The sequence below is a fragment of the Asterias amurensis genome, chromosome 11 (genome assembly GCF_032118995.1).
Source record: "Asterias amurensis chromosome 11, ASM3211899v1".
NCBI lineage: Eukaryota > Metazoa > Echinodermata > Asteroidea > Forcipulatida > Asteriidae > Asterias > Asterias amurensis.
In genome coordinates this window covers 15333342-15361018 of record NC_092658.1, presented here as the reverse complement: position 1 = coordinate 15361018, position 27677 = coordinate 15333342, and the positions used below count along the sequence as shown (strand labels likewise).

General features: G+C 38.0%; 2 protein-coding genes across 3 annotated transcripts in view; one reads left to right on the top strand and one right to left on the bottom strand.

Annotated features, from left to right (window-relative positions):
- LOC139944322 (NADPH:adrenodoxin oxidoreductase, mitochondrial-like) overlaps window positions 1-7634 on the bottom strand; it is a 191356-nt gene extending 183722 nt beyond the window's left edge. For both annotated transcript variants that reach the window (XM_071941315.1, XM_071941314.1), the window contains exons 1-3: window positions 7497-7634; window positions 5754-5950; window positions 4884-4979 (exon numbers count right to left, since the gene is read on the bottom strand). In XM_071941315.1, coding sequence (XP_071797416.1) covers window positions 4884-4979; window positions 5754-5950; window positions 7497-7524 — 321 coding nt within the window. In that variant the 5' untranslated portion in view covers window positions 7525-7634. The remainder of the gene's footprint in view (window positions 1-4883; window positions 4980-5753; window positions 5951-7496) is intronic.
- Window positions 7635-8765: 1131 nt separating this feature from the next.
- Window positions 8766-27586, top strand: LOC139944557 (B9 domain-containing protein 1-like). The gene is made up of 7 exons (XM_071941605.1): window positions 8766-8845; window positions 16151-16219; window positions 16792-16903; window positions 18010-18106; window positions 21200-21262; window positions 22821-22888; window positions 25972-27586. Exons 1-7 carry the CDS (start codon window positions 8786-8788, stop codon window positions 26187-26189), a joined length of 687 nt encoding a protein of 228 aa, XP_071797706.1. The 5' UTR covers window positions 8766-8785; the 3' UTR covers window positions 26190-27586.
- Window positions 27587-27677: the final 91 nt, after the last annotated feature.

Genomic DNA, 27677 nt, shown 5'->3' with positions numbered 1-27677 from the left:
AATACAAAACATTTAGATGACCTAGGCCCAGTTTCATAAGGCTGTTAGGCAGAAAATAAAGTAAACTTTATTGTATTTTGACTGGAAACTAGTTTCTGTTGTTTTCTCAACAAGTAGGGTACTCTACATTTGAGTGCAATCAACTTTAGAAGCCGTAGGAAGAGGGGATATGAGTGAAGTCAACCTAAAGGCACTGGGATAGATACTATTGGTAATTACTCAAAATAATTATTAGCATAAAACCTTACTTGGTAACGAGTGATGGGGAGCTGTTGATAGTATAAAACATTATGAGAAATGGCTCTCTCTGAAGTAACGTAGTTTTTGAGAAAGAAGTAATTTTCCACGAATTTGAGTCTGAGACCTCAGAATTAGAATTTGAGGTCTCGAAATCAAGCATCTTAAAGTACACAACTTCGTGTGACAATGGTGTTTTTTTCTGTTATTAATATCTCGCAACTTTGACGACCGATTGATCTCAAACTTTCAAAGGTTTGTTATTTTATGCCTATGTTGAGATACACCAAGTGAGAAGACTCAGGTCTTAGACAATTACCGAAAGTGTCCAACTGGACTGATGTCTTTTAAAGGAACGTTACAGAATTGGTAAGAAACAAAAATCGTGAAGATCACAGATTTACATAAAACTTACACGGTCTAATGACGATGATAGTTGAAAACATCCCTTGAAATATTTCTGTATGAAATGTCATATTTGATAAGAAATAAATAATCTAACTTCGCGTTCCAACAAGTTTATCGCTCAGTGAGCGTTTTATTCAATTTTGTTTTGGCATCGATGCAATGCAAAATTTGTAATCGGTTTTTCACTATTCTCTCGTGACCCAGATGGGCGATCGATCTCAAACTTCTACAGATTAGTCAGGTTATGTATATGGTGGATTACATGAAGTGTTTACACTGCCAGCAACTGTTTTGTTAGCAAAAACCAATTCTGTAATGTTCCTTTAAGTTGCCTAATGTATTGAGTGCAGACTAAATGCAATAGCATTCTGTCACCAAACCAATGTTGAAATAGAAAAAAGAAGAGTGACTTTACACCTTAAAAGCAGGAGTTAGTACACATTTAGGCCTACAGTCTGACAGTAAACTAAGCAAACATACCAGGTCCACAAACCAGGTCAACATGACAAAAGTGTATACAATTTTACACTTATGGTCAAGCTCTTATTTTCTCAAAGAATTACAATAGTTTCTTTGGTTATTAAAAACAAATTTACATTGCATTAAACAAAAATGCATACATGAACAAGTCTGTGACTTCAGGCTTTTTTTCCCAAAGTAATTTACATTTTACATTCACGTTTCTTTTCAAGGTTCAACTTAATTAAAGTGACTTTTGTCTAGACATTTCGTCATCACACAATTTGTTTAAGTATAATTAACCTTGGACTCAGCTACATCAACAAATTAAAATGCAAATAACTCACTTGGGGTTATTTATTTTTTAAAATCATTCACCAGGACCCGACTTTGAGGACAACATATATGTCTCATTGCAAAATCATCAATGATAAATAGTTTATAGTTTGAACTGTTCTGCAATCCAAATGCAGTGAATTTAAATCATGAATTTTACATGAGCTACAGAATCTTCTGAAGCCTGTCAACAGAGGGCGCTAGTAACTTCAAATGACCACCAATGCAACTTCCATTCCAATCAGAATAGAAAAATATATCTCTCCCTTTCAAATACGGAAAAATCCAGCGATGTTGGGGACAAAAACTGAAAAAAAAAAAAATTAAGAATGACATTTCAAAAAATGATGAGGTAGAGAAAACCAACTGATGCCAGGGCTTTTATTACTTGGCTTTAAAGAACCAAGTAAACTTATTGTTGAGTCTGTCCATATCTCAATTTCATAGAGCTGCTTTAAAAGCAGAACATTATTGCTGAACAATATTCTGCGTAGCATAATGGAGGGAGCCCGAGGCAAGGTCTGTGCCAGCGCCAGCCACCAGCCACCAACCAAAGTCATTACCACGCAGTGAGGACTGGGTCCGATCACTGTTATTCCCATTAATAAATACCTTTTAAATGAAATAAACGACTAAAATTTCCCAAATTTTGTGACCTCTCGCAATACTCAGGGGCCATATTTTAGCTTTTGATGGTTCCCGTCTCTTTCGTGCGTTAGTCACATTTCTGATACTTTGAGACCAGTGACTCTTTTGAATAATGGTCTGTTCAGCGCCATCACTGGGGTCAAAGGAGGCAAATGATTGGACGATAGCTGTTCTTTGTGCGTTAAAACGCGGTCGCTGTAAACAAGACCATGGAAAATGAGTTTATACGTGTGCACCTGTTACAAGTGTTACATTTTCAGCGTGTACGCGCAAATGCGCGAAGTTGCAATGAAACTAACATGAATATTTGACAGTGCATGCAACGCGCAAACTAGTTTTACACGATTTATGCTGATTTAGGGGCCCACTTAATCGTTATTTTCCCAAAGCCAGTATTTATACTGCACGCTAATACACCCCCACGAGACCAGGTTTTGACCAATCAGAGACTTGAAACCGTCCAAGGTATTTATTAATAATAAATAATAATATGCAGTTCTTATAAAGTGCTGTCACACCTGAGGGCATCTCACAGCGCCCATTACCCTGGACACAGACCAAGACTCAAGCCTAAATTCTGCTAATCAGAAACACCAGAGCTTGAGTCCAGGGACTTGACCATGACATCAAAAATTTATATAAAAAACAGGATACAAAACTGAATACAAATTCCAAGAAATTCATAAATTTGAACCAGGAACGAAACAGAGTCTGGGCTGCATCTGTTTTACTCCGAAGCAGATTAAATAACTGTGTGAATCAATCATTTAAAAGACGAGGGGAAAGATATACACATTTTTATTACTCTAACCAGAAGCCGCTGCTGACAGCACAGGGCTTAACCAGATTTATATTTAGTGGGGGGGGGGGTATTTCTAAAATTGTCCATGGAATGGCATCAGCACCTGCAACTGAATGTATTAATCAAACTTTTATTTGTAGGGTTAAAAAAAATATCTTGATGGAGACAGCTGCTTCATGGATTGATCAGTTTCACACTCAGGAGGAATTGTGGAAAAGCCGGGGGGAAAAGAGTTTGCCCTGTAATTCTGGGTACTTATATTACATCTAGGCCTACAACATGTATGTTGGCATTTTGTTTAAGACAAGTAGGGTCATCCCTGTGTCCTTGGATCAGACGAGTTGGTCAAAACAAAAGCGTTTGTAACCGTTTTTTATCAAATGCATATGGTTGGAAAGATGTTTTAAAAGTAGAATACAATGATCCACACAAGTTTGCCTCGAAGTTGCGTGGTTTTCCTTCTACTGTGCGAACTAACATGGTCGGCCATTTATGGGAGTCAAAATTTTGACCCCCATAAATGGCCGACGTGTTTAGTCGACGAGGTAAAAGGAAAACCACGCAATTTCGAGGCATGTTTGTGTGGATTATTGTATTCTACTTTTACAACAGCTTTCTTCCCATATGCATTTTATAAAAAACGGTTACAAAGGCTTTTCAAAGACCAACTCGACCGATCCAAGGCAACGTGTTCCTTTAAGAGGCAAAGTAAACCTTGGGCCTATTAGTCCCTAATACTTGTAGTAGGAAAATACAATCTGGGAAACATTTTGCTGTAATGGTTCTCAGATTTCAATTTTTGGGGCATAACAAATTTCATTTTTTCTAAAAAGTTTCATTAAATGTAAGAGTAAAATTACCAAGTATACATTCATATCATTGAAGATGCACAGCGACTGTTTGCTTGGACTTCCAAGTGACAATTGTTAGTCTGGTTCCCCCCCCCCAACATTGTCATTATGACTTCATATTCATGAGACAGAATTGAGACCATTTATAATTTTGAGCATTATTTTCATTTTAACAAAATCCTTGAGAGCTACAAATCAGGGAAAAAAAGGTAGTACTAGAACTATCCATTTAAATTATGTGGTCAATTTTTAACACTTTAACAATTTTGTTGGGGATTCAAAAACAAATTCCAAAAAGAAATGGCAAGGGCCGGCTCGACCCAAGAAAATTTTGGTTGAAAGACTGGAGTGAACCCACTAAGCTATGTAGAAAGATTAAAAAAATTCTGGTAAATTTGTGGCAATTGGTGACTTTGTCATTTTCAGTGGTGAACTTATTTAGCGCCCTCGTGCGATGATAATTGGCCAGTCAACCACTGTCATTATTAATGTTCAACAGTGGACTTGTATAGCGCCCTCTCGCCCTGTATGTTATTTTTAAGTTTTCAGTATTTCAACTTTGTTCCAACAACCAAAACCCCTGGTTACCTAGTTAGAATTCACCAGTATTTAACAGGTACTTGTAGATGGGTACCCACCATATTTAATTTGGTGTTTCCCTACAATTTTAAATTTCTCTTCGACATGTGCTCAATTTCTTTAGACTACACTCCGATACATTTTGTCGATTCATTAGATTCATCAATAATAATAACGATAGGTTCTAATATCGCATTTTACCGTATCAATGCGCTTTACATTAGCGCCCTGGTCATTTGTCCAATAACATTCCATTTTAAATCTTTCTCAGTTCCCTGGGAAGATGAACAGCCCGAGCTGCCGTGATGCTCAGAAGGTTTTTTTAAACACAGTATCAACCTCTACCCTGGCAGCTACCCATTAATAGTATACCCCTGGGTATACAAGAGAAGCAATTAAAGTAAAGGATCTTGCTCAAGGACACATGTGTCACGACCGGGATTCGAACCAACACTCCGAAACACTAGAACTTGAGTTTGATTCTCTTATCCACTCGGCCACAACGCCCTTCCTATCATCACCAGAAAGTTGTTCAAACAATCAAAGTTATTGAAAACAATTACCTTAACTTCAGGATGGTCTGGAGCTACTCCGAATCTCACCAGTCCGAATGGTACAGGAAGCTTGTCAATGATGTCCACCGTACATTGAGAATTACCCTGGGATACAAATTTATTTTAAGCATTTTAATAATTTATTGATTTATATTGTGCCCATTCCATATAGTGTCACAAGGGCATAACAACAAAATAAGGAAACAACAACAGGTCCCAAAATGAACCTTGCACAATGCAATTACTAGTTTAAAACCTTTCATCACATATTTATTCCCTCATCCTGTCCTACTTATCTGAAAAAAGGGAATACATAAACTGGTCATTTCTAAGAGAAGTTGCCCTTGCATATTGCCTACTTCTCGAACACGTTGTAGCCGCGTCCTTCGCAATTCAGCTCTGGCTGCGAGTAAGGATGATTAGCCCCCCAAATTATTATGTTTGTAGCTGTCCATGGAATGTTAAACCTAAATATCTGACATGTCTGAGTAAGTAGCAAAAGGTATACAAAAAATTCATTCCAGGGACAGCTTGCAAAATGAGTACCTTTATTAAAATAGTCATAACTCCTCTGAAAAATTATCAATTTCTTTCATTCCTTTTAATCTAACAAGCAGGAGAGAGTGCTCGTTAAATTTATGCCTTACTGAACTATTGAGTGTCATTCTTTTGTTTTGAAAAACATCACCAATCCTGGTCAACTTTTGCTTGACTTTTTGTTTAACCTAGAACTCCCTCTTTGAAAGGGCAAGGCAATTTTCATTTTGCAAAGGGCACTTCTATTGGAAAATCTTAAAGTCAATGGGAACATTTTGAAGGGGCACCAAGACCTTGGCCTCACTGGCCTGGGTGCTATTCCAGGCTTGCTCCTACATGTACCTTAAGAAGTCCCTGTGCTGTATAGAAGCCAGCAGGCCCGCTGCCGACTACACATACTCTAGGAGCTGGCTGACCACTGCAGAGGAATCTTCTACCATTCAGGTTATAATGAGCTTGGTGACGACGTCCATTGCTGTTAGTCGAGGATCTGCACCCAAACTTGACACACTCCCTCAACAATACCCGACAGGAGCTCACTGGAAGAAAAAATATGTAACAGTGTTTAACCATGGTGTCATGGTCAAGACGCTTGCTAACCAGGGTCTAATTACATAGTCATAATAAAGCTATTGGCACTTTCGGTAAACAGTATTGTCCAAAGGCCCACACTTCGTGTATCACAACTTATATTTAAAAAAAACAAACCTGTGAAAATTTAGGCTCAATCGGTCATTGGAGTCGGGAGAAAATAACGAGAAAACCCACCCTTGTTTTCGCACGTTTCGCCGTGTCATGACATGTATTTACTATAATCCGTAATTCTTGTTGTCGAGAATTGATAATTGTTTCAATGTTTTCTCAAAAACTAAAGCATTTCATGGAAAAATATTTCAAGAGAAGTCTTTTATCATTACCTTCTGTGAACCCTGTAAGTTATTTGTAAATCTGTGATTTTTTTTTCTGGTCCGAAAGTGTATAATGGCTTTAAGCACAAAAAGTAGCACAACACACAAAAACGCTAAAAATAAAATTAAAAACCTTTGTTTATTTTGCAATCAATGGAGCCAATTTGTGTGAAGTGGGCGTGGCTTTACGTGGGCGTGGCTTTACAGGCATTGAGAGAATAAACATTACTGTTGACCCCTTGCATCAACATAATGTCACAAACTATGGTGAATGGGGTCAATTGCACAACAAAACTTTATTTCTGGTGTTCTGACAACTCTTCTCTCGGACAACTCGACAGTTGGGACAACTCAACTTTGAGACAACCATACGGATGGCCAATATGTCCCCTCGTTTAGTTGCTGAATGGCGTTGAGGAGTACCAGCACAGATAGATAAATAGACTAAATAACTAAATAACTAAATAACTAAAGATTTACGTTTTTTTTTTTTTTTTTTTTTGCCTCACAAATATACATTTGTTAATTGTGCTGCCAGCTATTTATGTATTTTTTACCATTTTGAGCAACATTGGTACTAAGTAAGTTTCCTACTTTAGGAATGTATACATTCAGCGACAGCTTGGTATTCTGTAAAACCTTTACACAATTAAATCATTGTCCATTTCTGAGTAAGATAAGTTGGGTTTTGCTCCCACGCGAGGTCGGGTATGAATTTACGTAGGTTTTAATTAAAGTTTTAAACCAAGTTCTCAGTAAAATCTCATTTTTGAGTGTTTGAGTGCACGTTAAGGTAACAATCTTTTTACCTCTGTCTGCGACCAGAAGAGCCCACATGTTTGTTCTCTTTTGGAAAAGGTAACACTAACTAACACTAAATTAATTAACGAAAGCACCTATGTCGATGAGTGCAACATTGAATTTCTCTTGAGGAGACTTTTAATTTGATGTAAAAATATTACAAAAATTTTAACGTAGTTGGAAAAAAGAGTTATAGCTTTAGGGGGCCTAAGTGCTATTATTATTAATTTTAGGCTTAAATTTTAAGACTTTCCGTATCCTGCCACCACCAACTCAAATAGAATGTTCCTTTTGCTCCGGTACAATTGAGTGCAAAGTGGTGGCATGGTACGGAAAGTCTTCCCATATATTACATATATTACAACGTCAACCACACCTTTCGAGAGGACTAAATTCCGGATCATTTTGCGAGAATTCTTGATGTCTCACTTGCTCAAGACACTGATGTCATTCACTGTCACTCGATTTGTTTACCTCCTCCAAATACGCACATGTTCCGGCAAATAGTCGGAGGTTGCAGTTTGTCTATCATTATGTTGGGCGCGATCTGTCAATCTGCGCGATCGGTTGATCGCGCTGCGCTATTGACCGATCGCGCTGCGCTATTGAAATATCTATTGGTCGCGCAGCAATCGGCCGATCGCGCAACAATTGGTCGATCGCGCAACAATCGGTCGATCGCGCAGCAATTGGTCGATCGCGCAACAATCGGTCGATCGCGCAGCAATCGGTCGATCGCGCAGCAATCGGTCGATCGCGCAGCAATCGGTCGATCGCGCAACAATCGGTCGATCGCGCAACAATCGGTCGATCGCGCAACAATCGGTCGATCGCGCAGCAATCGGTCGATCGCGCAGCAATCGGTCGATCGCGCAACAATCGGTCGATCGCGCAACATTCGGCAACGAGCATGCGCGATCAACCGATCGTGCGAGAATGGCTCGGCGCGATCGGCCGATTGTGCAGGAATAGTTATGAGTGATCGGCCGATTGTGCAGGAATGGTTTTGCGCGATCGGTCGATTGTGCAGGAATGGTTTTGCGCGATGGGCCGATTGTGCAGGAATTGTTTGGCGCGTAGTGTGACGTCACTATATAAATCACTATGGTGATACGGAAAATTTGTCCTGCTATGAATTGTATTGCTTTGAGAAATCGCCCCGAGGAATAGTTTACCTGCACGATCGGTCGAACGCGCGAAACCATTCCTGCACGATCGGTTGATCGCGCAAACCCATTCCTGCACGATCGGTTGATCGCGCAAAACTTTTCCTGCACGATCGGTTGATCGCGCAAAACTTTTCCTGCACTATCGGTCGATCGCGCAAACCCATTCCTGCGCGATCCGCTGATAACGGGAAAAAATACTCGTGGCGCAATCCGTCAATCGCGCAAAGATGTCATTACGCGATCGACCGATTGTTGCGCGATCGACCGATTGTTGTGCGATCGAACGATTGTTGCGCGATCGACCGATTGCTGCGCGACCAATTGATCTTAATTTGATCGCTCAATAGCGCAGCGCGATCGGTTGATCGCGCAGATTGACCTATCGCGCCCAACAATTACACACACAGAGGAGGTAGGGAATCTCACTTTATAATTTCAGCAAAACTATTGAGGGCGCTATTTCAAAATACCGGAGCAGTTATTAAAAGATGAAAATATGGCGAGTAATCCAACCGTGTTTTTGTTGATGCTGAGCGGACAAATCGAAAGTGGAGATGTAAGTGAGATTGTGATTTGTTTTATTTCACTTGCCCTTTCCATGTATTACTGAGATCGGTTTTATAAGAAATATAGAAAAAGGGAAAAACACGTCTGAAACCCGAGCTATAGTTATGGCCCATGTACACAGTGCACAGGCAGAGCCATTTGACATGTTTGACAACAAATACATGTAATACCACGCAGGCTATGGCGTGTCAAACGTTGCATTATTCGATAATGTACAATATATGTGCGATGTTTCTCATATTATATGCGATAATTGTCACATATGTGCGATATTCATTTGATGTATGCAATAAATGTAATATATATGCAATAAATGTAATATATATGCAATAAATTGTAATATATGTGCGATAAATTGTAATATATGTGCGATAAATTGTAATATATGTGCGATAAATTGTAATATATGTGCGATAAATTGTAATATATGTGCGATAAATTGTAATATATGTGCAATAATTTGCAATATATGTGCGATAATTTGCAATATATATGCGATAATTTTTAATATATGTTTGATAATTTTGTAGTATATTATATGCGATCATTTGTATGCGATGTTTTGTGACGGTATACATATGCGATAATTTAATATACATGTGCGATGTTCGTTCTTATATATGTGCGAAAACGGAATTGTGGGATATAGTATGGCTTCCTGTCCACTTGATCCCCGTATCCGTAATGTTTTAGATCGGGCCAGACTATACTCTGGACGGTATAGTATGGTTCCTATGGTTCAATGAGATTGGCGTAGGGTTTATAGTGATGGTCAGGGTACGAGACTCGAGCAGCGTATTTCCGAAATAGCCAGCCAGCCGCGTATTCGGATAATAGAACACATACAGTACAGGGAGGTGACAAAATGTTGCATTTTGCTCAAATCTGAAGGTGAAGATCTGTTTTACTCGAACGAATTCTGCAATATTAGCATAATTTAGATATGTTAATTGATAATATGTCAATTTCATAGCTTCACATGATTAAAAAAATAATTTATAAAAAGTGAAAAACATTAACAAAACGTCAAAAAAATGACCCGCAAACAAAAAGGCAAAAAATTTTATTTTGTATTATTTGCATTTTTTAATATGTGAAAAATCATCACTGTGAAATACAAAACCATAACTTGAAAAGAATTTATACCCTTCGTTAAAACAAAACATTTAATTTGTAATCCAGAACTTTCAAGACTAATATAGTGGGCGTATCAAATTTTGGAGCTGGGTAAATTTGGTTCACTATCTAGTGGTTGATTAACCACAGTTATTCTGACGCCATTGTCAATGTACATTCCGCCCAATTACATAGACGGTGGACTTAAACACAATTTGAAAAGAATTTGAACCCTTCGTTAAGACAAAAAGTTGCTTTCTTGTTCCAGAATCTTGAAGGAAGATAGACTGGACGTATCAAATTTTGAGCTGGCTAAATTGGTCAACTATTATTGATTCTGCAATAAAAAGAAAATGTTTGTCTTATCAATTACTAAATAAATTGTTTTATTGTTCGTAAGCATATACTCTTATGTTTGAAAGAAAAACACTTCTATTTCCAGGTGACTTTAAATTGTAGAACAGTTAAAGTTAGTAAATTACCGAGCTATATCTGAAACACTCATGATTGATTATTTTTAATTGTTGTCAATAAAATTTAAAAGTTCTTGTGCTATAAAAATTCAACTGTGTCTTGTTTGCAAAATCATTTTCAAATTTTTGGAATCTTAGTCACCACATTTATAGTTATGTCAGCCGCGAGCAAAAGGTGGTGACACCCTTCGATAAGACAAACATTTTCTTTAAACATTTTCTTTAAACATTTTCTTTTTATTGCAGAATCAATAATAGTTGACCAATTTAGCCAGCTCAAAATTTGATACGTCCAGTCTATCTTCCTTAAAAAATGCAAAATATACAAAATAAAAATTTTTGCCTTTTTGTTTGCGGGTCATTTTTTGACGTTTTGTTAATGTTTTTCACTTTTTATAAATTATTTTTTAATCATGTGAAGCTATGAAATTGACATATTATCAATTAAAAATTCTAAATTATGCTAATATTGCAGAATTCGTTCGAGTAAAACAGATCTTCACCTTCAGATTTGAGCAAAATGCAACATTTTGTCACCTCCCTGTACTGTATGTGTTCTATTATCCGAATACGCGGCTGGCTGGCTATTTCGGAAATACGCTGCTCGAGTCTCGTACCCTGACCATCACTATAAACCCTACGCCAATCTCATTGAACCATAGGAACCATACTATACCGTCCAGAGTATAGTCTGGCCCGATCTAAAACATTACGGATACGGGGATCAAGTGGACAGGAAGCCATACTATATCCCACAATTCCGTTTTCGCACATATATAAGAACGAACATCGCACATGTATATTAAATTATCGCATATGTATACCGTCACAAAACATCGCATACAAATGATCGCATATAATATACTACAAAATTATCAAACATATATTAAAAATTATCGCATATATATTGCAAATTATCGCACATATATTGCAAATTATTGCACATATATTACAATTTATCGCACATATATTACAATTTATCGCACATATATTACAATTTATCGCACATATATTACAATTTATCGCACATATATTACAATTTATCGCACATATATTACAATTTATCGCACATATATTACAATTTATCGCACATATATTACAATTTATCGCACATATATTACAATTTATCGCACATATATTACAATTTATTGCACATATATTACAATTTATCGCACATATATTACAATTTATCGCACATATATTACAATTTATTGCATATATATTACATTTATTGCATATATATTACATTTATTGTTTATATATTACATTTATTGCATACATCAAATGAATATCGCACATATGTGACAATTATCGCATATATATGAGAAACATCGCACATATATTGTACATTATCGAATAATGCAACGTTTGACACGCCATAGCAGGCAAGTGCAGCTGACACTGTGACACAGTGACATCTGTGTGTCACACAGTGTCAGTGTTTACTGTGTGCAACAAAAAGTACCCGACTAAACTGGGTTGTTTTTATGATCTCCCTGTTTAGGGAAGTCAGCAAACTCTCACATACAAACACAAATCTTTGAGGAAGAAACATAACTTATTATAAAAGGATTCTGGCTGATTGGTGTGAAATTAAAAACACTAGGCTGGCCATCCAGTGGCAACATCCAATTCCAATCTCTCAATACAAACATTGGTTTAATGTGCTCATCATCATAAATTAGAATGTTTATTAAGAACCAACTTTGGATGGAAAATAACGTGTGAAACAGTAGTAATTTAGTAAAAACTGATTATAACTTTTCATTTCAATTTTCAAATAAACTAAAACAAAAAAAATAACTTTCAGATTACTCAGTTTTGTTTTACGAATTGATGTCAATCCTTACCTAAGGTAGATTTATTTCACAAAGAGTTAAGAGTAAGACTAGTCTCAACTCGAGTTAGGACGAGTTACTCTTCCCAACTTAAGTTACATGTTGGACTAGCCTTTAGTTTTTCTGCTAGACTAACTCTTTGTGAAATTTCCCCTGTTTTAAGAGTCCCTGCCTGTAAGAATGTACCAAATTAGGGGGGGGTGTGATTTATGGGTTCGCAGATCTTCTTCCAAAAAATTAGAGTGATACACCATCATACCAAACGAATAAATCCAAAATTTTAGTTTGCTGACGCTTTCGGTTTTGGAGTTACCAGCTATCAAAGTTTGGGCCAAAAAGCCCTCGAGAAACGAATAGTACATTCCCTGTAAACACAAAAACCAGCGCCAAGGTCATCCCAAAAAAAGTAAAACATTTTTTGAAACCTCCAGTTGGGCTTATATCAAAAGTAAAAAAAATAAGTTGGGATCTCGTTGGCGCGTCATGTTACGCGCACCTGAACCTTTGACGAACAGTGCCCTCGTGCCATTTTCAACGCCTCATAACTCAGCGCGCCTATAGGATCCCATGAATTAAACAAGTTCAACAACAACAAAAAATTGTTTTTATGGCAACTGGGTATTGGAACAGTTTTCATCAATGACAAATGGAAAAAGAATCTTGGGATCTCTGCATCTTGCATGTCAAAAGATTTTTTGAAAATTTTCTAAAGTATTGCCATTTCACACATTTTTGCCTAAATTGGGACAACATTCACTTTTCTCATCACTGTAAGTATCTGTGCCAAAAAAGATCCCATCAATTTTTTCTTGTATTTGGTTAAGTTGAGTGTTCCTTAACAGAATTCAATTGAAAAATAATTGAGATCATGTTGGCCCACCAATATAACAAAGGTCAAAGGTCATATGAAACTACACTACTGCCTATTTTGGGCGATTTTGCGTCGTCTAGAAATCCACGTGCCATTATGATCCCATTAAGTTGTCCGCATTTTATGATTATAAAGATTCTCAGCAACAAATAAAAAGCAAAAATCAAATGGGATTTGAGTGGCGCTAACAAATATTACAGATCAAAAGTTCGCAATACATGCCTATACTTATGCATTGCTGTGGCAACCGAAAGTGAGAAATATCCCCCAATTTGAAAATGTTGGCAAACCATGAAGGGGATAGGTCTCCAAAGTGAATTTTGGTCAAGAGATAGACTGGACTTGTTTTTACAAATGGTGTTAGTTTAATGTTGGTGGGTACCTGTTGCCAAGGTCAAAGGTTACAAAGAATATGGCTGTTTTTGATATTTTCTGTCAAGAGCCAACTTCAGAGCCTTTTCAAGATTTTATTTAATGAACAAGGGCTCTATCCTTTATGTTGGGGAAAACCACTTATAATATCTAGGCACATGTGATTGTCCCAAATTAATTATAGAGCCCTTGTTCATTTGATAAAATGTTGACATGGCTTTGAAGTTGGCTCTCCACAGAAAATATTGGTGTTTTGTAATTCATTTTCTGTGGAGAGCCAACTTCGAAGCCCTGTCAACATTTTATCAAATAAGGAAGGGCTCTATAATTAATTTGGGACAACCATATGTGCCTAGATATTATAAGTGGCTGTCCCAAACTGAAAGGATAGAGCCCTTGTTCTTTAAATAAAATCTTGAAAAGGCTCTGAAGTTGGCTCTTGACAGAAATATAAAAAACACCCATATTCTGTGTAACCTTTGACCTTGGCAACAGTTACCCACCAACATTAAACTAACACCATTTGTAAAAACAAGTCCAGTCTATCTCTTGACCAAAATTCGTTTTGGAGACCTATCCCCTTCATGGTTTGCCAACATTTTCAAATTGGGGGATATTTCTCACTTTCGGTTGCCACAGCAATGCATAAGTACAATGTGTGTAGGCATGTATTGCAAACTTTTGATCTGTAATATTTGTTAGCGCCACTCAAATCCCATTAGCTTTTTGCTTTTTATGTGTTGCTGAGAATCTATATAATCATAAAATGCGGACAATTTAATGGGATCATATTGGCACGTGGATTTCTAGACGACGTAAAATTGCCCGAAATAGGCAGTAGTGTAGTTTCATATGACCTTTGACCTTTGTTATATTGGTGGGCCAACATGATCCCAATTATTTTTCAATTGAAATCTGTTTAGGAACACTCAACTTAACCAAATACAAGAAAACATTGATGGGATCTTGTTGGCACAGATACTTACAGTGATGAAAAAAGTGAATGTTGTCCCAATTTAGGCCAAAATGTGTGGAATGACAATACTTTAGAAAATTTTCAAAAAATCTTTTGACATGCAAGATGCAGAGATCCCAAGATTCTTTTTTCATTTGTCATTAGATGAAAACTGTTCCAATACCCAGTTGCCATAAAAACAATTTTTTGTTGTTGGCGCGCGAAGTTACGGAGGTGCAAAAACGCAATATATTGGTAAAATTTGAACTTTGACCTCTATTATCTCTCTGCGCCAACGAGATCCCACGCACTTTGCACTTAAATTTGTTTTAGGGATGCAAGCTCTTTCATTTGAACTTGTTTAATTCATGGGATCCTATAGGCGCGCTGAGTTATGAGGCGTTGAAAATGGCACGAGGGCACTGTTCGTCAAAGGTTCAGGTGCGCGTAACATGACGCGCCAACGAGATCCCAACTTTTTTTTTTTACTTTTGATATAAGCCCAACTGGAGGTTTCAAAAAATGTTTTACTTTTGTTGGGATGACCTTGGCGCACATTTTTGTGTTTACAGGGAATGTACTATTCGTTTCTCGAGGGCTTTTTGGCCCAAACTTTGATAACTGGTAACTCCAAAACCGAAAGCGTCAGCAAACTAAAATTTTGGATTTATTCGTTTGGTATGATGTTGTTTCACTCTAATTTTTTAGAAGAAGATCTGAGAACCCATGAATCACCACTTGGTACACTCTTACAGGCAGGGACTCTTAATAAGAGTTCCAGTATTATCACTGATATCAGTGACAGGGTTGTGATGCAAGCCTGTTATAAACTGAAAGACTTCCCTCTTTTTTCAGCTCGACTCGAAAAATTCTTCTCAGAACTCTAGATTCATGATCATAAACATTTAGGCGGTCAACTTTCATTTACGGAATCTGATGGTTGGCCTCATATTCAACTAAATTAAAGGGTACTTTTTTTCACAGCTGTTTTAAACAGCCATTATTCAATGGCCAATTCTACCGAAAAAGCTATTAAAATCGCAAATGACCTGTAGCCACAGCGCATCCCTGTACTTTTCCAAAGAGTGAGTTGGCTGCCAAGAGTGAGTCAACTATTTCTTGACCAAAGTCAAGGTCTAGTGAAAGACTCTACACGTTTCATACAAAGTGTGGTTTTGAGTCCTGTTTACGACAGTTGTGTCCTTGCTTGAGCATGTTCCTCTTTTTCACCCCTTGGGGTAAATAGTTGAGACTAGTAATTGTTATTCAGAATTGTTAGAAACAGAGGCTTGTTCTGAAATGGGGGCAAGGCAATTTTTCCTAATGTACATGTATGAGGGAATTACGAATCTTGAGGGGGCACCAAGGCAATGACTAGGGGCCATGGAGGCGATTAATTGGAATTACCTCTGTTGTCTCTGTGTTCACTGATGTAAAAGGCCACGGAACACGTTTTGATCAACTTGTCTGCTGGGGTTGCATACATGTACCCCTCTGGAGCTGAGAAGGTTTCTAGTAGTTTACAGTGTATGCCTACTAATGTCGGTGCAAGAACTTTCGATACATTAATTACCATTAATTGCTAAGGAACTAGGCAATCTTTGTTACACTAGTTCCCTTTTTTATTGTTGTGGTTTTGGTTTTTTTTTTCATTCTACTTCCTTCACAGTTTCCTGAGTTCGAGGACCTCTACCTAAAGTATAATTTTGTCTTTGGACCAGATTGGGTGATAACATCGGTGAGTTTCATTTGCAGTCGTGTACTATCTACTCGTAGCCCTTTTTTCCACTCATTTTCTCCCTACCTCGTTGTTCATCAATAGCAATAATGAGTAGTGTGAGTTTAGCTCTCTGGCTATTTCACCCTTCACTACTTGTCTGGCATCTGGGGAAACATTGTTGAACAGGGGGAACCAAAACTCAAGCTGAACCATTTACTCTCTCCTGTACTTAAATTGTGCATCAATAGCAGAAACCTCAATTCATTGCCGGGGAAACCTGCTTTGACACAAAAACAGACACACAGTTTTCTGTAAAGGGACCCAATGAACATTAAGGAACTTTGAGATACACTGAGGTGAGCAAATTATGGCCAGGTTTGTGGAAGGTGTTGAGCCAGAAAGTGTATTCCCTTCCCATTTAAATTTGACCAAACTCGTTATCGAAAAGATTTGCCTTTTACGTGGATGTGTTGAACCTTTTTTCAATTAGTACATTAACTTTTTACATTGTATATCAATCTTGAAGCCACCCACTAGAATCAGATAGTGTCTAATTAATCTATAACCTTTCCTTATTTCTGTCATCTTAGGGTCTAGAGGAAGGAATCTCACAGGTATCCAAGAAGTCTAAAGATGGGCGGCAACTGTTTGTCTGGAACTTTCCACTGGAAGTCACTTTCAAGAGCACCAACCCTCACGGATGTAAGCAGCGATAAACCCTGTCATAGGTGCCTTTAGGTCCCAATTTCATAAAGCCTGTAAGCACAAAACTTGCTAAGCACAAAGTAGTATTGCTTAGCAGAAACAGAATAACAGCTCAAATGACATAAACATTTGCATTGGTGAAGCCGGTGCCTGACTAAATTTGTGCTCAGCAAAGAAATCTGTCAGGCAATTTTTTCTGCTTTTTAAAACAGCTTTATGAAATGGGCCCCGACACAGGAATTAAACATTTTTATTTTATGCGTTTGTTGAGATACACCAAGTGAGAAGACAATTACCAAGGTGTCCAGTGCCTTTAAAGGAATAGGTCTCATACTTCAATACCCTTGCAGGAAAAGAAAACTGAGCATTTTGATACACCACTTAGGAGTGTGATAAAACGCTGGTATAGACCTATTATTATTATTATTATTATTTTAACACTGACAACTCATCTTCATGATTCTAAGTGCTTTGGGCAAATCAGCCCCTGGCCGTGTAACTCAAAATGTTTATTGGATCAGATATGTGTACGTCCTGAGCTTCCTGACAGTTTTAAAACATGAGTTTAACTTTTTTTATTTTAATAAAGCACTAGAAGACAGCTTGTAATGATTTTATTGATTTCTAATCAGCGACGACATTTCAGACGAAATAAATTCACAGGATACTTACCATCGTTACCATCTTTATAACAAGTGAGCTAGGGAAATCACAAAGGAGAAAACAGCAAACTGCTTACCAACCAACTGGACCCATGGTTGTCCCGACTTTTAGACTTTTGAGTCTTTCTCAAATGCTAACAACTAAAATAAAATAACAAAATTGAAATTACACAATTTTATTCGGGGTCATTACCAAACTATGACCCTTCCTTTGACAGAGCAAAGCACTTTTGAGGGTTCCGTAGTTTGATAACCAGAAAGTAAGGTTATGATAGCATTATAATATCTCTAAAACCTACATCTCACTTTTGAGTATGCTTTTGTTTCATTAACAGAAAGTTATAATTTTATTACATCAATATAAATTTTGTTTTAGTTAGGGGAGGAGTCTGTTTTTCTGTTGCTCTTATTTTGCTTTCTTTTCTTGTGTTATTTTGCCAGGGCCTCAGATTGTTGTCAGCGTTTATGGTTTAGATCACTATGGCCTGGCTATTGTTCGAGGATATGGAGCTGTTCACATACCAATATCGCCAGGAAGGTAAATAACAAAACAGTAAGGGGTCCTGGGCTCATGGCCGAGGGGGGGGGGGGGGTCATCCAAGGGGACTCAAAACAAACTTTCATGTATAAACTGAAAAGTTACCCAATATTTGGCAAGGCACAAGTAATTTACATCACATGGCATTTGGACTGGTAAACTTGTTGACTTGGTGGGGTTTTTTTGTTGTGTTTTTTTCACTTTGATTTTACTGTATTTGTTTTGTTGTTTTTTAAAGCAGAATAAGTGAGGGGAGAGCATGCAGAACGGGGACCTAGACATTGGAAAGGGGACGGTATGGCAAAACAAGGCTAAAATAAAATCTTGCAGGTCAGGGGCAACATACAGTAAAAAAAACATGAATACAGTGCCCAATTTCATAGAGGTCGTTCACATGGCGTACTAAAGTTGGTCTAAGTCCACTTAGACCGGTTCGGGTTCAACTTTTGTGCGTGTGAACGCAAATAAAGTTGGACCGGATCGGGTTTAAACCCCAAAACTTAAACCGTCCAGCGAGGCGGTCTAAGTCTAAACCGGTTCGGGTTTATCTTTTAACACTGCGTGTGGACAGAATGACATCCGGTTTTAACTCACAACCGACGACCCATTGTGTGGTTCAATGCACACGCCCGGGACCCGGAGTGCTTGTATACGGTTTCTGTTGCCTCTGATGCTGAAAAGCACCGAGTATTTATATTACTTTCTTGCCGCTTACCGAGTTGGCGAAACCCTCTCGATCGGTGTATGCAGTTTAACACAGGCCCATGCCCATGATTTATTAAATTCTGAAACAAAATTATATTTTCCAAGCTTTTTTTGTTGAGTGTCCTATAATAAATTGAAACTGTTTTTCATGCGTATACTACGAGCGCAGCGAAGAAGCATATTTTTTAATGCTTCTCACATGTACAGCGGTGCCATCCCATAGTGATCACTCTCTGATATCCCATAGTTATCCATCACCGATCCCGTGGATGTGCCTTTCTATTGCCGTCACCGTTACTAGCGTGCTGTACTTTCAATCTAGGAGAATGAACTGCAGTGGGCGCGAGGCTGTGTGTAGGGGAAATTCCCTACGCCAGCAATATCACCATGTTGTTGTTGGGAAGTTGGGAAAATACTGCAAAGTACATGTATTTACGTAACTTGCACGTGTGTAGTTGTGTTTATGAACGAATCGGAACAAAAATCGCGGCACCAGCTTTTGAGAGATCGCAGCTTCCAATCGATTGAAGTACAAACTAAAAGTATTTATTCAAAACGCACAAATGAAACGTGTTCTGTTTCATGGAATATGGACAATATTTTGGTGAGTTTTCTCGGCGGTTTGTATCAATATTTTGTTTGTTTAAAAAAAAGAAATTCGAGTCGTGTTCATGTTTGTTTTAAGTGCCCATATCCTCCCAACGGTAAAACTGTTACCGCGTTCGATTTGGCCATTTGTATCCAATAATTATGCCCTGATGATCATCCAGGGCATGGGGCACTCAGTATCTCGGCATACTCGGTGCATGAATCTGATGAATAAAACCGGATGTTAGAGCAACGGGGTCGCGTCTACTTTGACCTCTTAAAACCGAAGATAAACCGGATCGGGTTTAACTCTGTGCTGTCTGAACGCAATGGGTTTTTATTTTTTACGACCACCCCCCGCTGCTCGTAAAAGTTAGACCGGTTCGGGTCTAAGTTAGTACGCTGTCTGAACATACCCATAGATCTGCTTTTAAAGCACAACAAGTTGCTAAGTGCAACGAAATTAAGCTCACCAAAATAGAGTTTACCAGTCACAATACCATGTTGTATGCACCATGTGTGACTACATGTAGTGTCCCGCTCATATTTGCTAAGCAGAAAATTGTAAAGCAATCATGAATGACAATAACAAGAGTACTGGGCCCTGTTTCATCGTGCTGCTTTAAAAGCACAAAAAGTAGCTAAGTACAACAAAATTATGCTAACCAGAAAAGGGTTTACCAGCCCAAACTCCATGTTGTATGCACCATGTGTGAGTGGTATCCTGTTAACTTTTGCTAAGCATAAAATTTTTAAGCAATATCTTTTGCTGAGATTTTGCTCGCCACACTTTGAAAACAGGCACTTTTAGAAGGTGAAACTTGATGCCTTCAGAAGCAGAACTGTTTAACTTTAACTTGCCAAAATTTTTTTTGTGTTTTTGGTCAAAAATATAAAAAAGTACTGAAATGATATCGAAACAACTAATTTTCCAGGGTTATCAAGAAAACAAATGTTATGAGACTTAAGTACCTGTCATTCACGTTAATCGAGATTTGTTTTAATTTACTTACTTCCTTTTTAAAAAAGAAACCACAACAAGGAAGTGGCCTCTAGAAAGAGAAAGTGCCAAAACAATAGCCAGCTGCGTGCCAAGAATTGTTTTTCATTTTGTTAATATTTATGTCAACATGAAAAAGTATTTCTTTGGAGGAAAAAGTCTGTATTTCAGGAAATGACCTTCCACTTTCAAACCCTTTGTTTCTCGAAGGTTTTGGTCTTTTTTTTAATTTTTTTTTTAAATATTTTGCGTGTTTGTGTGTATGATTAGGCACAAGTCCAAACCAAACAATAAAAATCTTATCTTTTCTGGCTGTTATTTATTTCGATAAGTGCACTTTTACATGCATTTACACAACACTTGGGACCAACGGCGTTACGTCCCATCCGAAGCAATGGTTAAGTGTCTTGTCACGGCTGGGGATTCGAACCCACACTCTGCTGATCAGAAACACCAGAGTTCGAATTCAGTGGTCTTAACCGCTCGGCCACGACACTTCCCACAATGCTTTATTAACACATAGTAGGCTTTATAAACACATAGAATGAGAAAGTATGGAAAGAATTGATAAGAAATTGCCGTTTTTGTTTCTGGAAACTGACCTGGATTTTGTTTTATCTTATCTCTTTGGCACAAGTTTCAGTTTTACACTCCTTAGAAGAAGTTTTTCTTATAGTGGTTCGAATTGATATGTTAAATGTCAATAAAGTTTCATTATAACATGTATCTCACTATTAATGGTATTCTTCCAAAATAATTTAAAGTTTGTTTAGTGTTCAACGCTTTTGTTTCATTTTCAGACACCAAAGAATTCTGCCAATGTTTGTTCCTGAGTCTTCGTCAAGATTCCAAAAGCTCACAAGGTTCGACATAATACCTAGCCTCATCTTTGTCTAGTGTTATTGGTGCATTACCCTATTAAAGTAAAAAATTTATGTTATGCATAGAAGCTTCAGCAGATCGGCATTTTACAGAATAATGTACCTTGTCTTGATTCAAAGATAGTATACATGATATCTGAAGCAGGTTCTGACAACATTACTAAGCGCAGCAAACACCCACATATCATTTTGTTTTATTATTTTGGCAAACTGCAAAAAGGATACATTTACAAACAAATTATAGTTTTGACACTCAATAAAAGCAAAAGCAATAGAATACAAGAAAATGGTGAAAGAACAGTGAGTGCTTGCTAAGGACATTGCAAAAAGTCAAAGACTTACATGATTTGTATTCAGGTCCTCTGACAAAAAGAAAAAGAGACACAGTCGAAGCTGTGGTCGAAACAAGAGTAAAAATAAACAAGCAAATACCGGACAGGAGTGTAAAAATAGGAATACAACCAAAAATCAAGATTTGTTGAGGCCTGTAAGCCCAGACTAAAAGGCACAATTATACTTTTGGTTTTTGGAACCATTTGTTAGCTTTAATCCTATTGTAGAAGTATTCAACAAAACTAACTTGTAAAAATTCAATTTCAAATGGTCTTCTGAGAAGCCTCTTTTGGAGTATAATTTTATTTATTTATTTACTTTTAAAACCACATTACTTCAACGTGAGATATTTCTCATTATGCTTTATACTAACAAAATCTGCTGTAGGCTTCAAACTAAAAGTTTTCATTGCCAAGAGTGATTACCAAATGTTTACCTGCCCTTTAAGGACATAGCCAAAAGAAATAATGCTTGAAAATAGCAAGTCGTCATCATATTTATTCCCATTTTTTACCTTATCATTGAAGGAAAAGTTAGTTTAAGGAACACGTTGCCTTGGATGGGACAAGTTGGTCTATAAAAAAGCGTTTGTAACCGTTTGTTATAAAATGCATATGGTTGGAGAGATAATTTAAAAGTAGATTACAATGATCCACACAAGTTTGCCTCGAAATTGCGTGGTTTTCCTTTTACTGTGCGAACTAACACGGTCGGCCATTTATGGGAGTCAAAAATTTGACTCCCATAAATGGCCGACCCTGTTAGTTGACGAGGTAAAAGGAAAACCGTGCAATTTCGAGGCATGTTTGTGTGGATCATTGTATTCTACTTTTACAGCATCTTTCCACCCATATGCATATTATAACAAACGCTTTTCAAAGACCAACTCGGCCGATCCAAGGCAACGTGTTCCTTTAACTGTAACAACTAGGTAACAGTAGCATTATTGAAAGTGATTACACAAACCAAAAGCAACAAAAAAACTCACTGGTTTCAGTGTAAAACTTCACACAAACAGCAAGAGCAAAGTGGTTTTTAAAGTTGGGAAATCACTGAAAAAGCGTCCCTTGATTGTTTGCCTGACAAAAATTCCCTAAAAGGCTTTTGCGCTCATGCTGAAAATGAATCTGGCTTTAACATCCAGCTAAGAGTGTCCATTCGTTTTTCCTTTCTATTCCATTTGCTCTTTTTTTTCCTACATTCACAGTTGGGTTCTGAGCAGAAGACCCGAGTTTGTTGACGTCAATGTAGTGGCAAGGGGTGAAGGCAGAGAAGGTGAGTTCATCATTGGTTGGATATTGGATCAAGTCCTTAAGCAAAGAAAATAATAACTAGTTCTTATAATAATAATTTGGGGGGCTAATCGTCCTTACTCGCAGCTAGAGCTGAATTGCGAAGGACGCGGCTACAACGTGTTCGAGAAGCAGGCATGCAAGGGCGCCTTCAGCTGCCAGCCACATCAACCCATTATGACCGCGAAGCACAGCCAAGATCGAAAGTGTTTGATTTTTTCCTGAGGGAGGAAAACCGGATAGTCTGGAAAACCCTCGTGGCACAGCAGAGAACCAACGCACAACTCAACTCACATATGGCCCTGGCCGGGAGTCGACCGGGGTCACCTTGGTGAGAGGCGAGCGCTTTACGCACAAGCCAACCCTGCCACCCAAATGTAGAGCATTCTGACAATAACTGTATCAATGTACTAGTGCCCTGGTCATTGGGCCAATATTATTCCTTTAATAATATTAATAATAATAATAATAATAATAATAATAGGTATTTGTGATGCGCCAAATCAATCTCAACAGATGTTCAAGGCGCAGCAGAGACAATACATACATAACAATACATGACCATATTCAGCTCCCTGGGGAGTATACAGCCCAAGCTGCCATGCTCTCAGAGGGCTTTTTCAAACACAATATCAACCTCTACCCTCGCAGGTACCCATTTATACCCCTGGGTGAAGAGAAGTATATTGCTCAAAGACACGGGTGTCACGCAAAAAACAGTTTTCATTTAAACCAAAATTGGTCATTTCTCTTTTTTCTTCCTTACCATGGTTGGGTTAAAATGAACTGCCTCAAACTTGAAACTCATATTTTGATGAAAGAGAAAGTCTTTGTGAACCTTTAACAAAAAGGTACAAGGCAGTGTCCATTTCATTATGGTCAAGAGTGTTTCGGGGAAGGAACTAAAGCGAGGAGCGAAACACGCAGGTTGCGTAAGCTCGAAACCAGTACACACGTCAAGGGTGGTGTGTCCAGGCACCTGAGATGTGTTACGTGCAACTTCTTGGCCATTGTTCTGGAAGGTTTTTTTTTTTTAAGATGAAGTGCAGGAAATAAACCATTTTATGTGTTTAAGAAAAAAAATTTATGAAGTCCCATCCCATAAACCTATACAACCACCTGTGAGAAGATGTCTTTTCATATGGTGGGTAGGAGTTGTAGGGACTTTTACCGGCTAGGCTTCGGACTGATGATACCCAAGCCTACATCCGTAAGGACTGTAAAAGGGGTAACCCTGTTTCTGGCCTCTGGAAAAAACAATTGTAGCCCACACCTTGAAGTGGCCTTCAGGCCCGTATGTCTGGCGACTTGCATACAAAAATAAAAATAAAATAAATGAAAAATAAAAATTTCCCCATAATATTTTCCTTTTTAAACTCTTTAAAGTGTGTTTTTCCATTGTTTCAGTACCATTTTTCAAGATGGCAATGTGGTGACATCAATGCTTCAAGGTTCACACAAACCAGTGTCGTTTTCCTTAAAATTTCTTAACAAAACAGAATGTTTTTCACCAAATCATGACCAAAGCTACAATTGCACGGCGCACATAATTAGCCAATGAGTAACTTTCTTTTGACCTACTGGCCGAGCGGTTAAGAGCACTGAATTCACACTCTGGTGTTTCTAATCGAAAAAAATTTGTGATCGTAATGTATAATTTGTTTGTTACTTTCTATCCCAAAGTTTTCTTTTCAATTGAGGTCTGTAGCTTTAATACTTTTTCAGTTTAGAATCGAAAGTTTAACCTCAAGTCACAAGAAAATTGCACGTACTCAATATGGACCAAAACCATAAACCTGGAATAGAAAACTAAATAATAAAATACCATCATTTTAGCAACTACTAAAATGTGGGTCCTAGTTTCATTGAAAGCAATGACTGTCATCCATCCGTTAAAGCCATTCGACACTTTCGGTAAACAGTGGTGTGTACCACAACTTATATATAAAATAACAAACCTGTGAAAATTTAGGCTCAATCGGTCATTGGAGTCGGTAGAAAATAACAGGAAAACCCACAGGAATAACAGGTTTCCCCAGGTTTCGCCGTGTCATGACATGTGTTTATAATAAATCCGTAATTCTCGCTATCGAGAATTGATATTGTTTTAATGTTTTCTCAAAAAGTAAAGCGTTTCATGGAATAATATTTCAAGATAAGCCTTTCACCATTACCTTCTGTAAACCCTGTAAATTATTTGTAAACCTGTGAACTTTAAAAAAAAATTCTGTACCGAAAGTGTATAATGGCTTTAAACCCTAGATTGTTTAACTTTAAAATGTGTCTGCCCTGTTAAGGTAATTAATCTTTCCCTGCATTTCACCTCCGCAGAACTTGTCTCAATAACCGAGCAATCTTGTTATGGTAAAATCTCTCTTTTGAGAGAAGTGGAGGTTCTGAGAAGAACTAGAACTGAGGTAGTCTCAAGGTTTTGTACAGTATACTCTGCGCCTTCTTAGAACTACCACTTTAGAACTCCCAAAAGAGAGAAATGACCCTTACATGGTTGCTAGCCATAGGCTAGTTTGTTATTCAACATACATTACTTGGCATTGTTTCTTCTGCTAAGAACTATAAAGTCATTAGTGAAATTTGTATGGGTTTAATAACATTCTTTTCGCATATTTTGGAGCTCCTGGTAAATGGGGTTTATTGATCAAAACTGGGTTTCAAAATACTTGTTTGGCAAAAAGAAACATTAATTTTCTCAGTCAAACATTTTTTTAATTTTTTTTTTTAATGAATTTTTCTGATTTGGTTTTTTTAATGTACCGGAAATGAATTTTGAATATGACATTTTAATTAATAACCTTCTATAGCACTGAGCCGACGGTTTGTGAATCTTACTTAGATTTATTTTTATCATTTTTGTGTATACATAATAATAATAACACTGGCTTTTTATAAAGCCAAAAATATCCGTCACTCAGTGGCGCTCAAGGTGCTTCAACTTTCAATACTTTCCTGCAAGGTATGTGGGATTACGTTTGAATTATGATACCTACTTCTTCTTATGGTTTACAGGAATATACAGAATTGTGTTAAGTTTTGTTTTATTTGTTTCAGTCACCAGAGTGCGATCTCAAGGTCACGTCAAAGTCACCTTCAACATCATCACCCGCGACATGAAAAAACTTGGCTATGACGTTGCGTCATCGACGGTTAGTGTCCCTGGGGCAGACACTGCAGCTGCCTTAGCTGGGGCATCAGCACCGGCACAGGGGGCAGCCGCTGCCGCCCAGCAGACCATGGAAGGTGAAGGGGTCAGCGAAACAGTAACATGAGATACTATCGGGGTCAATCACAGCATGAGACTGTTTTTTGCTCAACTTGATTGTAAATTTAATTTGTTACTTCTAAAGCCCCATTTACACCAAACTCCTCACTATGTTCTAAAAAATGTGTGCAAACCGAGTGGACGTAGTAGCAACTTTCTACAGTCTGTTGTACGAACTCCATGGATGGGCTTGATCATGATGGTGCTCCAGATCTTTGAGCCTGCTCAAAATTTACGGGCAATTTACTTGGCAACTGGCAAACTTAAATCGAGAAGAACGTACTCTGAACGGAATTGCCATACTTGGATCGTACTATGAACATGCTTGATATGTGGGGTCGTGCGTTATTTGGATTTACGTGTGCTCACAGACCGGGTTCGTTTGTAACACGTTCATTTAAACTTACTAGGGTTACATTATATAGCCAAAGCTATACATTCCAGCCAGACCAAACCCATTTGACAGTTTTCTTAGGACTGTTTAGGATGCTTCGAGAACAAGTTTGGTGTGACCCAGCCTTTTCCCTCATGTACAGTGTATTCACGTTTATTAGCCAGAGAGAACCAACTCTGGGGTGTACAGTAGTGTAAGCCATTTGCATTTAAGTTTTATTGTAAATAGAAACCTGGCACAATGACAGTGCTGGACCCAATGTCATAGAGCTTACAGAGATGCTGAAAATCCATTCTGTATATAGTGCAGGCCTGATACTTAGTGGAGGCAACGGAGACGATTGCCTCCATGCCCCCTGGTCATTGCCTTGGTGCCCTTGAAGTGCTCCAGTAGAAATTTACAATTTCCCCATAGGATGCCCTTTCCAAGCATACAGGCCTGTAAGAGGATTTCACAGATTAGCAAAGAATTGACGTGTGTGTGTGTGCACAACTTCAAGGTACTTTCAACAATGGAACCATGCTATTCCACAAGGTTTTCTTTTTGATAAAGTGGTACCCCACAGAGAATTGCTTTAGAAAAGGAATAGTAGAACAGCAATAGCAAGACCCCACAAACGAGATCTGTAGGGGGTAGGTGTGTACTTCATGTATCAAACATTCTTTGCTTACATAGCTAGTTTGGTGCTGACCCTGTAAGTAGAGAAGTGTTGATATCCATGTTGAGAAGATACATACTGCTTAAGCAGGAAATATTGCTGGAAAATTGAGCAGGATGCAAGATATAAATGGTACAAATGGTATGATATTTTGGCTGGTAACCTTTTTCGGGTAAGCCTAATTATTTTGTGCATTGCTACTTTTTGTGTGCTGATGAAGCAGCTCTATGAAATGGGGCCTGTTGGTCATAAGTGAATGCTCAATTTTGACTTTCTCAAAAAATTGTCATGGCTTGGGTTAAGCTTAAACTTTCATTTGGGTGTAATTCCAGGCTACTATGGCAGCTACAGGTTGAATGTTTCTGACTGCCACCCCTGAACAAAGGGTTAGGGAGACCACCAACATAGGGCTAGAGAGCTCAATTGGTGCAGTCATAGTAACA